Source organism: Panthera tigris, chromosome F3 (assembly GCF_018350195.1).
Source record: "Panthera tigris isolate Pti1 chromosome F3, P.tigris_Pti1_mat1.1, whole genome shotgun sequence".
In the NCBI taxonomy this organism is placed as follows: domain Eukaryota; kingdom Metazoa; phylum Chordata; class Mammalia; order Carnivora; family Felidae; genus Panthera; species Panthera tigris.
Window position 1 is genome coordinate 64620484 of NC_056678.1, and position 10708 is coordinate 64631191.

Sequence of the window (10708 nt, forward strand, 5' to 3'; positions counted from 1 at the left end):
CTGTGAGGCAGGTCTTAGTGTATCCCCCATTTTACAGGTGAGGAACTTGAGAGCCCAGGAGGGCATGTGGTTGGCCCCTTACAGGACAAAGAGTGAAGGTGCATTCGGAGCTGGGACCCAGGTCCTCGGGCTGCCAGTTGTGGGCTCCCTGTCCCCTCCATCACAACATGGCCCCCTCTGCTTGGTTCCTCTCCCCAAACCAGCCTCCGAGGACCATGGCCTTCTTCAGGTTCCTTCCATTTCTAGAGTTCGGGAAAGGACACAAGCAAGCAGACAAGAGGCAGAAAGAGGGAAGCAGGGGGCAGGGGGGCGGTCCAGCTAGCGGAAGAGGAGAAGGCAAACGTAGGCCCTGCACTGCGGATGAAGGAAGGACGGGGGGGGGGGGCGACAGGACAGAGAGGAGCCCCCAGGCCCAGACTGGAAAGGGTCACAGGCAAGGCTTCCATTGTGTGGCACAAAGGGACCGTATGCCTGGTAGCCTACGAAGAGAGAGAGAGAGAGAGAGAGTGTGTGTGTGTGTGTGTGTGTGTGTGTGTGTGTGAAGGGGGAGGCGAAGAGTGACTAAAAGCCTCCCCTCCACTCTCAAGCCCCTGGGGCCCTGCTGTGGGCTCTGCCACAGGGGGCGGAGTTTGCTGAGAAAGGGGCAGAGCACTGGCGGGTCAGGGCCTGCGGTCACCAGAAGGAAGAGGGCATGAACGGCAGGAAGGGGCTGGCAGGGATGGGAAGGGGCTGGAGGAGGAAGGAGGGGTGAGGTGCTCCAGTCCCACTTGCCTGGCGCCCCCACCCACCCCGCGCCCATCCCACTGGCCCACGTGCTGGGTTTTGGAGGACGTGGAATGAGGGCCCCAGATGCCTCCTCTCCTAACATTCCCTTCCTCCCTCCCTCTGTGTTAGCCCCAGGCTCCCACTTTCCCTCAGAGCCTGGGGGCTTCGGTCTCCCAGACGGTCCCCTTTCCCAGCGCCTGGCCTCCTGCCCTCTCCACCCCCCCCCCACCCCCTCCCCGCCTCCAGCTCCTCGGTCCTGGTCCTTGGAGCAGAGCGCAGCGAGGCCAATTGATTATCTGAAGAAATTCGGAGCTGGCACAACAGCTGCGGCTGCCCCCTCCCCCCACCCCCAGGCCCTGAGGGATCCCTGAGCGGAGGGGCCCAGTAACCCCTTCTGCTTTCCAGCAGGGCAGTGATGAGGGGGGAGGCAGGCAGCTCTGAGCGCAGGGGCTGCTGGGCAGGGGAAGGCACCAAGCACCAGGGCCCGGAATGGAGAACCCTGGTTCTCACCCCAGTCCACCAACACCGGTGAGTCACACGGCCCTTGTGGACGGTGGCCTACCTATCGGCTTTGAAAACAAGCCGGTTTTCAAACAAGCCGGTTGGGGGCGCCTCGGGGAGGGGGGTGGTTCAGTCGGTTAGGCATCTGATTCTTGGTTTCAGCTCAGGTCATGATCTCACGGTTTCATGAGTTTGGGCCCGGCAGTACTCAGAGCTTGCTTGGGATTCTCTCTCTCTCTCTCCCTCTCTCTCTCTGTCCCTCCCCAACTCAGTCTCTCTCTCTCTCTCTCTCAAAATAAATAAACAAACTTAAAAAAACAAGCGAACAAGGGCACCTGGATGGCTCAGTCAGTTAAGTATCGGGCTTCGGCTCAGGTCATGATCTCGCAGTTTGTGAGTTCGAGCCCTGCGTCCGGGGCTCTGTGCTGACAGCTCGGAGCCTGGAGCCTGCTTCCGGATGCTGTGTCTCCCTCTCTCTCTGCCCCTCCCCGGCTCGCGCTCTTTCTCTCTCTCTCTCAAGAGTAAATAAACAATAAACAAATATTCAAACAAACAAACAAAAATAAATAAATAAAACAAGGTGTTGGATTCGGTGACTGCCAAGCTCTCTTCCAGCTCCTGCCGTGTAGTCCTCAGATTCTGCCTGGTCTCTGCTCAGCCCTCCCTGCTCTCTGCTCAGGTCTCTGCTCCCATTGAAGTGGGAGGGCTCTGTGCTGGCAGTTCTCAGAGCTTGCTTGGGATTCTCTCTCTCTCACTCCCTCTCTCTCTCTTCAATGCAAGTGTTGAAGGAAAGATGTCATCTCCTTCCTGCGTGGGGGCTTCTCCCTAAGTGTAGCTTAAACTTCTCTTGGCGGCTGGTGTCAGGGATGAAAACGGCACCTTCAGAGACCGGAAGGCGTCTCAGCATTTCCCTCTCACTGCTTGCCTTCAGATTCCTCAGACGACCTCGCGTTTGGAAGGCTCTCCGAGTTTACCTAGCCGATATTCCATCCGGGCAGGAAGGTACTCGCCGGTTTCTGTCTGGGGTCCATTCTCCAGCCGTCCACTTCGGATGCCTCTTCCTGAGGTGGGCGCTTCCGTTGCTGGACAGCTCCGGGAGTCGAAAGGTTTTTCTTCGAGTTGAAATCTGTTTGCTGCAACTTCCGCCTCCTGGTCCTGATTCTGCTTCCTGGGGCCGCCCAGGATGTCTGTTGTTCTTTCTTCTCTCCGTATTTGAGGCTGGGGATCAGATTGCCCCTAATCTACTCTTGTGGAGACACCTATTTGCGGTTTTCTTTCTGCAAAGTTGTCTCCAGACCTTTTGCCTTCTTGGGCACAAAACTGAATACTCTCTAATTTATCAACGTCTCGTTAAAGTACGGGGTCCACAGAAGGCCACCTGTCAGGCCGAGTCATTTCAGGGGAGCCGGGTGTTGGCAGTACTGGACGTAAAGAATCTGGGTTTGAACTTCGCTTCTGCCCCTGACCCACTGTGTGACCTTGGGCAAGGCCCTCCTCCTCTCTGGGCCATAGTTTCCTCATCTGTAAGTTGATTTAGGGTCTTTTCCAGGATTCCTTTGATTTCCTTCAGAGCCCCTTTTTATCCCCTTCCTTACCCGTCTCTGAGTCCCAGGTCCTCCATTATGTTCTTCCCCATATCTTAAAGGTTGGGGAACACAAAGTGGGCCAAGAACAAATTGCAACGAACACTGACCCAGCTCAGAGACAATAATGAGGACAGACAGGCTTCATGTCATGGCTTTTCCCAGCAGCATGGACCACAGACCCGTTTTACTTGGGTTCCAGTGGGAACTCAAGCTCTTTCTCAAGCCCATAGAGAGCAGGAGCAGAAGCCCAACATCAGAAGGGTCAGAAAGTATCGCTCAATAAATACCAAGTTGGAGGTACGTGGGACTTTAGGTGGGGAGGTCTGGGACCTGTGTATTATACCCTTCCCTGCACCCGTCACTCCGGCCCCTCCTTTTCTCTCTCGCATCATTTACCCACCACACTGAGCTCTCAGAGCCCCATCAGAAGAGCCTTCAAAGCCTAGGGCCTTCCCTGCCTACCCTCTCACAGCCTGCGGGCCAGCTTCCCAACCCAATCGAATGATCCACAGCCATACCTGATGCTGGAACGAGGTCACTTTAATTTTTCTTTTTGTGTGAAATCAGAAATGCAATGGGAGGGGATCACATACAGGATGCAGGACACAGACCCTGGGGGCCCGTTGTTGGAGGGGATCAGGATCATGGGAGAGGGCTAGAGAGAGAAGAGAGGCAGGCAGGACTGGGGCGGGACTGTCTGGGGGTGAAGGGAACTATGGAAGGGTCCAGGAGCCCTGGAGCTGGGGGAAGGGCACCATCCCAGAGGACTGGGGTGTCTGGACAGATGGATCTGAGGAAGGGACATGGGTGTGGTGAGCAGACAGGATGCCCACACACACCTGGGGTTGCAGAGGAGTAAGAAAGGGAAAGGAGTAACCAGGGAGGAAGCAAGAGAGACCCGGCCGGGGCTGCCAGGAGCCCCCTCACTCTACCCCAAAGTGCACAACTCGGCAATAAATAGTAATATTTATAAATAAATAAGTAAATAAATAGATGAATAAATAAATAAATACGTAAATAAATAATATCCTTGTAGAGCACGGAGTCTGGTGTGGGGGAGGAGGGAGCACGGGAAGGGCAGTGAGCTCACTTCTACACGGGCCCTCTGGCCCTTCATTCCGACCCTGGGCTGCACTCAGTAACACTGGAGGGGGTGCGAAGGGGTGCGGAGAGCCTGCTGGGGGTGGGTGGAGCAGGATGGGGAGGGGGTGTCTTCCCTTGCCGAAGGCAAGCTTAAGGAAGGAGAAAAAATATATATAACGAACTGGCCCTAGGTCCCAGAGGGCAGAGCATTTCTGGAGGGCAGTAATAGAACATTCCCTCCCCCCCCCCCCCCCCCCCCCCCCCCCCGCATCTGAGGCAGGAAGCACTGTGGGTTTTCACATTTTCCCAGCGTGCTGGGGTGGAGGAAGCAGATGTGGATCTGGCTCACCCACCGCCCCGGGCCCTCTGCTGATTCTGGGGGTTCAGCCCTTCCTCCAGGATCCGGGTCTCCCTTTCTCTAGCTGCACACAGGGAGGGAGAAAATTGGGACGGTGGGCGGGAGGGCGCAGGGAGGGGGCCAAATAGCTCAGAGAGGGCAAGGCACTCACTACCAAGTCCGATACGAGGTCTTCATGTGCTAAGCTCAGGGGCAAGAGAGTTTTCCCATCATTCTCGGCCGCCAAGATTCCCCTTGGCAGGAGTATCTCCGGAGGCCCCGCGTCCCCGGGGTTAGATCTCTGGGGTAGAAGCCCACCCCACTCGGAGCCCAGCCTTCCCCCTTCCTGTATGGGTGCCCCCTCCCCACCCCAGGCCAGGCGAGGCTGGAAAGGGGATGGGAGACAGAGACGGGGTCTGGGGTCTCCAGAAATCTGGTCGTAAGAGTGGCCCTGGAAGAGCGGAGGAAGCGGGGCAGAAACAAGGGGAGGGACAGGCAAGCGGACGGTGCGAAGAAGAGGCAGCGGCCCGGGAGAGAGCTAGGGGGGAGCGGCCAAGGGCGGCCGCCTAGGAAAGCCAGCAAGGACTGGGTACCGAACACCCAGGCGAACGTTTCTGACCAGCTGGGCCCCAACCACAAGCCGTGGGAGGCGCACGAGAATCGCCCTGGGGTGGGGGGTGGGGGGGTCGGCAGGAGAAGGTGGCCCTCGCCAGCCAGCCAGCCCCAGCCACCCAGCCACCCAGCCACCCAGCCGGAGGGCACCCTGCCTCCCTGCCCCTCCCCCCCGCCCCGGGGGCCCTGCGGGGAGCTGGGGGGGGGGGAGGGGCGGGGGGGACCCCAGCCAGGCCGAGGCAGCCCCGTCAGACGTCCAGCACGTGGTTCAGGTAGGAGATGTAGCAGATGGCCAGACGCAGGATCTCGATCTTGGAGAGCTTCTTGTCGGGGGGCAGCGTGGGCAGCAGCTTGCGCAGCTCGGCGAAGGCCAGGTTGAAGGCTTCCACGCGGATTCGCTCCCGCGTGGCGTGGGCCGTGCGGTACTTGGCCGTGGCCCGGCGCCGCCGCCGCCGCTCCTCCCGGCTCAGGTGCTGGAGGTCTTTCCGGCCGGGCTCTCCGGGCTCCAGGCCCCGGGCCTGGCCTCCTCCGGGACCCCCAGGCCCCGCCCCGTCGGGGCCCGCCCCGCCCCCACAGTCGCTGAAGCCCGACTCGGTCTCGGAGTGGGTGGGAGGCAGGTCGAGGTCCACCGCGTCTGAGTTGAGCATCATGATGGAGGCCCCCTGCCCGGTGAGATCAGGATCCCCTCCCCACCCCTCCCTCCGGGAGCCTCCAAGCTGGTTGTGGGAGGGGCAGGAAGGGCCTGGGGGAGTGGGGTCTGCCACTGAGCTGAGGAGGTGAGAGCCACTTCAAGGTCCCATGGTCAGGGTTCCAGTCCGGAGCCTGGAGGAGAGAAGGGGAAGTTGAGGGGGGCCGAGGGAGGAGGAAGGAGACAGCTCCGAGACGGGGAGGGCAAGAGGAAGGTTGGAGAAGGATTGGGAGTGGGGAGGTCCTGTACGAGTCAGTCGGGGGAAGAAAGGCGGAAACGTGGGGAGAGACAGGCAGGTGGACGCTGTAAAGGGGTAGGAGGAGAGGTGGTAAGAATGGAAGAGAATCCTGGGGGTGAGCGACAGGAAGGAGGAGAAATGAGGAGGGGGTGGGGGGGCAGGATAAAACCGAGCAAGGGGATTAAAGACCTAAAACTGGACAGCTCCTAGAAGAAAACACAGGGGAAAGCTTTATGACATCGGGCTTGGCAGTGATTTCTTGGATATGATGCCAGAAGCACAGGCAGCAAAGGCAAAGATGGACAAATGGAACCACGTCGAACTTGCAAACTTTCGTAAGTCAAAGGACACAATCAGAAGAGCGAAAAGGCAACAGACAGCAGACCGGAGAACATACATGCAAATCGGATCTCTGATGAGGGGGGAGTGTCCAGAATATTATAAAGAACTCTGGCAAGAACAAAACATCAGATCCCTCAATTAAAAAATGGGCAGAGGGGGCGCCTGGATGGCGCAGTCGGTTAAGCGTCCGACTTCAGCCAGGTCACGATCTCGCGGTCCGTGAGTTCGAGCCCTGCGTCAGGCTCTGGGCTGATGGCTCGGAGCCTGGAGCCTGTTTCCGATTCTGTGTCTCCCTCTCTCTCTGCCCCTCCCCCGTTCATACTCTGTCTCTCTCTGTCCCAAAAATAAATAAAAAGCGTTGAAAAAAAAATTTAAAAAAATAAAAAATGGGCAGAGGACTTGAACAGACGTTTCTCCAAAGTTGGTATACAAATGGCCAACAAACACGGAAAGATGCTCACATCATTCAGCGCCAGAGAAAAGCAAATCAAAACCACGGTGAGCTATCACCTCGCGTCCCCTAGGATGGCTGCTATCAAACGAAAACAAAACAGAAAATAAGAAGGGTGGATGGGGATGTGAAGAAATCGAGACCCTTGTGCCCTGTCGGAGGTGAGGGGTGGGCCGTAAGCTGGTGCGGCCACTGTGAAACGCCTAACGGAGGTTCCCCTCAAAATTAAACACAGGACTGCCGTATGACCTAGTCATTCCACTTCTGAGTAGATATCGAAAGACGAAGTGAAATCGGGATCTTGAAGAGATATCTGCATGTGGACGTTGACTGCAGCTCTAGTCACGAGACGTGGAAACAACATGTCCATCGACGGATGAATGGACGAGGAGTACGTTCATTGGAATATTATTCAGCCTTAAAAAGGAAGGAAATCCTATCGCAAGCTGCCGCACTGATGAAACTTGAAACTCGTCCTACTAAACGAAATGAGCCTGTCACAAAAAGGTAAATACTGAGCGATTCCACTTCTACGAGGAATCGAAGTCGTCAACTTCATAGACACAGAAAGTAGCATGGCAGTTACCAGGGGCAGGGGGAAGAGCGGGGAGGGGAGGTGGTGTTGAAAGGGGGTAGAGTTTCAGATTTGAAGGATGAAAAAGTTTTGGAGATCTGTTTCACCACCATGGGAATACACCTAATACTACTGAACCGTAAACTAAAAATGGTAGCTTTTATGTTACGTGTTTTTTTACCATTTTTTACCAAAAATGCTTAATAATAAAATGAAAGGGAAAAAAAAACAACAACAAACAAGCGAGACTGCAGTCACAGCGCCAAGAGAGGTTGGCCGTGACTCTAAACCCTCTAAACCTTCCCCAGTTGTGATGGGAGAGCTGCGAGCCTTGGCCTCACTATCAGCCCCCCCCCCCCCAGGGCCCCGCTGCAGTCCTGCTGCCTCTGGGGGGGGGGAGGGGATAAGCACGCAGACTGCCCATTGTAGAGTGGACTGGGACATATGGAGCTCGGCACAGCTGTCCCAGCCCAGTCCCTGCCGGCCCCCCACCCCCAACATGACCACCACAGACACGTGATCCTACCACCCCATCCACTAGAGTCCGGAAGTGTCCCTTCTGGCCACGATTGCCCTGCTCGGGACCAGCCCCTTTCTCTAGCTCTGTCCTCAACACCCTCAACCATTGCCATTCCCTGGCCCTTTTGGTGACTCTGCAAAGAAGATGACGGGAAGGGACCAGAGTCGGCGTCCCGCTTCGAGTCCTCCCCCAGCCCACCATCAGTTCAGATGTGGCCTGCGGGGGGGGGGGGGGCGCGGGTGCCTGGACACCGTTCTGGGACTTGGCTAAGGTTTGCTTGTCCCGGGGACTAGAGGGGGTCAGGGCGAGGCAGCAGGGAAAGGTATGGGCGAGGCTCTGCTTAGGACGAGTGTGGAGGGGGAACAGAGGGCCACTCTGCTCAGAGCTCGTGGGACTCAATGGCCAGAAACAGAAGCACTGAGGCTCCTTTTCAGTCTCCATCTTCCCTTCCTTACCAGCCCGGTTCTCCGGCCTGATGGACCCCCAGCCTTGCCCCCGACCCCGCTGTCGTTGACAAATAGTTACTAAGCGCTGGGGGGTGATGGGTGTAAGTGTAAGTCGACATCTGACAGACACGCCGTCACCACAACACAAAACGGAAGGCGGTTGGTGTTGAAATTCAGAACACGCTCCGCATCCCGGGGGCCAAAGGAACAGGAGAGGATTGCAACAGGGGGGAGGCCCCGAAGTCAGCCCCTCCCGGGACACGGTTACTGTCCCCACTCCCCAGCTCCGGGCTTCAGGAGTTCGGCTCTGGGGCTCCCAGCACATCTGTCACCACCAGATTCTCCCTCTGCCTGTGTCCCTTCACCCCTGACCGCTGTGCCGTGCCTTCCCCTCCCCTCTGTGTGCTCCCAGTCTGATCCCCGTCCCACCTCCTGGCCCCGCTGTCTTCCCCGGCTCAGGCCCTGGCAGCGGCTTCCATGTACCCAACAAGTCCTCACCCCAAATCCACTTCTGGTCCCAAAGTTTCAGGCTCCGAGGATGAGGGAGGCCAGCAGCTCCAAGCATCTGGGGTGGGATGCTCATCTCCTGCCCCCCCTTCCGCCATGCTCAACCCGATTGAGAACAGACAGGCACAAAGCGTCCAGGGGCAGGAATGGAGGAGAGGGAGGTGTGGGGACACACGAGAGAGAGGAACTCGAGGAAGGCTCTGGGAGGGGACCTGAGCCACAGTGCAAGGGACACACCCACCCCTCCCCAGCCCACGGTTCTCCCTTTACCTAGGAAGACCCTGCGAGGGGGTCTGAGCTCGCAGGACAGGGGGCAGCGTTGACAGCCCCGGTCTCCTCTGGCTGCTGGGAGCTCATCCGTCTGCAAAGTTAGTGACCAGCTCTCTAGAGCTCTCGGGGACGGCGGCGTGGCGTGGCTGTACAGGCTCCAGGGCAGATGAGAGGGCTACACATGGTGGGAATATAGGGCCCAGGAGGAGGGGGTGGGCTTGGTCAGGGACTGGAGCCACTGGCACTCACACACACACACACACACACACGCACACACACATACACACACACACACTCACCACTCACGGACACATACACACCTGAGCTGGCCCAGCCCTATGTATATATATATGGAGATACACACACACACCCCCAGCTCGCCATTGGCTGGCCCAGCTCCCCCCCCCCTCATCAATATTAAACAGCCAGGCCAGGCAGCCATTGGCAGAGAGAACTGGGAACACCCCCCACCCCACCTCCCGGGAGCTGGGGGTGGGGGCTGGCCCTGGGGGGGGCAGGGAGTAGGGGAGCAGGGACATCTGTTCTCCATGCATATTTCATAAGCAAGAAATGGAGAGCTGGGGAAGGGGTGGGGCTGGGGCGAGAGCCAGGGCAGGATCACAGATGAACCCCCTCGGTCTTCCACACCAGAGGCGGCAGGGACAGAGGCCCCCAGCAAGCCAGGTTTAAGTGCCATGGTCCTATTCTGAGTCCCAGCGTGACTTTGACAGCCCCTTCCCCTGTTTCCTTTCCCCTGGGAAGAAGGCTATCCAAGGTACCAACAGGGAAACCCTAGGTCCTCAAAGAAGACCTGAGAGTCCTGGTCCTCGACAAGCTCTCATCCTTCCTAAAGCTGGTGCCCACAGGACCCCTCGGCAGGCTGCCTGTGGCTCCCGTGTGGCCCTGGGACTTAGTCACCCCATGCCCTCTTACCCAGCCCTCGACCTCCCATCTACCTCGTGGTGGGGAGGAGCGGGGTCAGATTCCTGACACAGAGCCCACAGGGAGTTTTTCCAAGCTGACCCGCTGGGAATTCTGGGCTCGTAAGAGGAAAGGCCCGGTTGAAGGAAGAGGAAGGACGAGGGTTGGAAGGATGTGGGAGAAGTCAGGGCGGCCCGGGCAGGCTTGGAGTGTGCCAGGGCAGCAAATGAGCAGTAAGAAAATCAGATACAGAATTATATGCAAACAGGCATTGATTAAGTTCACCTCAGTAGCTCAGCTGCCTCCGGCCTGTGTGTGCACGTGCACGCGTGTCTGAGTGCGTGTGTGTGTGTGTGTGTGTGTGTGTGCGTGTGCGTGTGTGGTGAAGGGTGGCAGGAGCTGGGACTCCACGCAGCTGTTGGGTGTCGTCACTGAGCCTTCGCGAGTACCCAGAATGAACCCGGAGCGCTCCAGAGACAGTGTCTTACGGTGAAGAAAGTCCTGGCGTCTGGTGACCTTGGACAAGTAACCTAACCTCTTGAGCCTCCAGGGTCCTTTTCTGCAAAATGGGGTTCATTAGAGCTGCTTCTTAGGTTGCCATGGAGATTAAGTGAGCTATTGCATGGAAGGGTCTGGACCTTCCTTGGAGCAAGCCCCAGCTGCGGGGGTTGTCGGAGGCATTCGCCGTTTCCCTGTTGCTGATCAAACTTTTCTGGGCTTTTCCTCCCTAAGGGGAGTCCTATGATTCCTCCCCAAGCTCCCCCACCACCCCCCCGCCAGGTCTGGGAGGTGCCAACTCCCACCTGGGCAGGCCCAGACAGGTGCCCAGGCGCCAGCAGATGGGCTGAGCTGGAGGGGAAAGGAGGC

At 57.9% G+C, this 10708-nt stretch overlaps 1 protein-coding gene across 1 annotated transcript; it reads right to left on the reverse strand.

Moving 5' to 3' along the window:
• Positions 1-5106: 5106 nt before the first annotated feature.
• NHLH1 (nescient helix-loop-helix 1) lies at positions 5107-9193 on the reverse strand. The gene is made up of 2 exons (XM_042976137.1): positions 8921-9193; positions 5107-5706 (listed from the first exon to the last, which is right to left on the reverse strand). Exon 2 carries the CDS (start codon positions 5532-5534, stop codon positions 5133-5135), a length of 402 nt encoding a protein of 133 aa, XP_042832071.1. The 5' UTR covers positions 5535-5706; positions 8921-9193; the 3' UTR covers positions 5107-5132.
• Between the last annotated feature and the right edge of the window lie 1515 nt (positions 9194-10708).

Coding starts and splice junctions, on each gene's coding strand:
- NHLH1 (XM_042976137.1), bottom strand. CDS start 5,534: ATGATGCTCAACTCAGACGCGGTGGACCTCGACCTGCCTCCCACCCAC.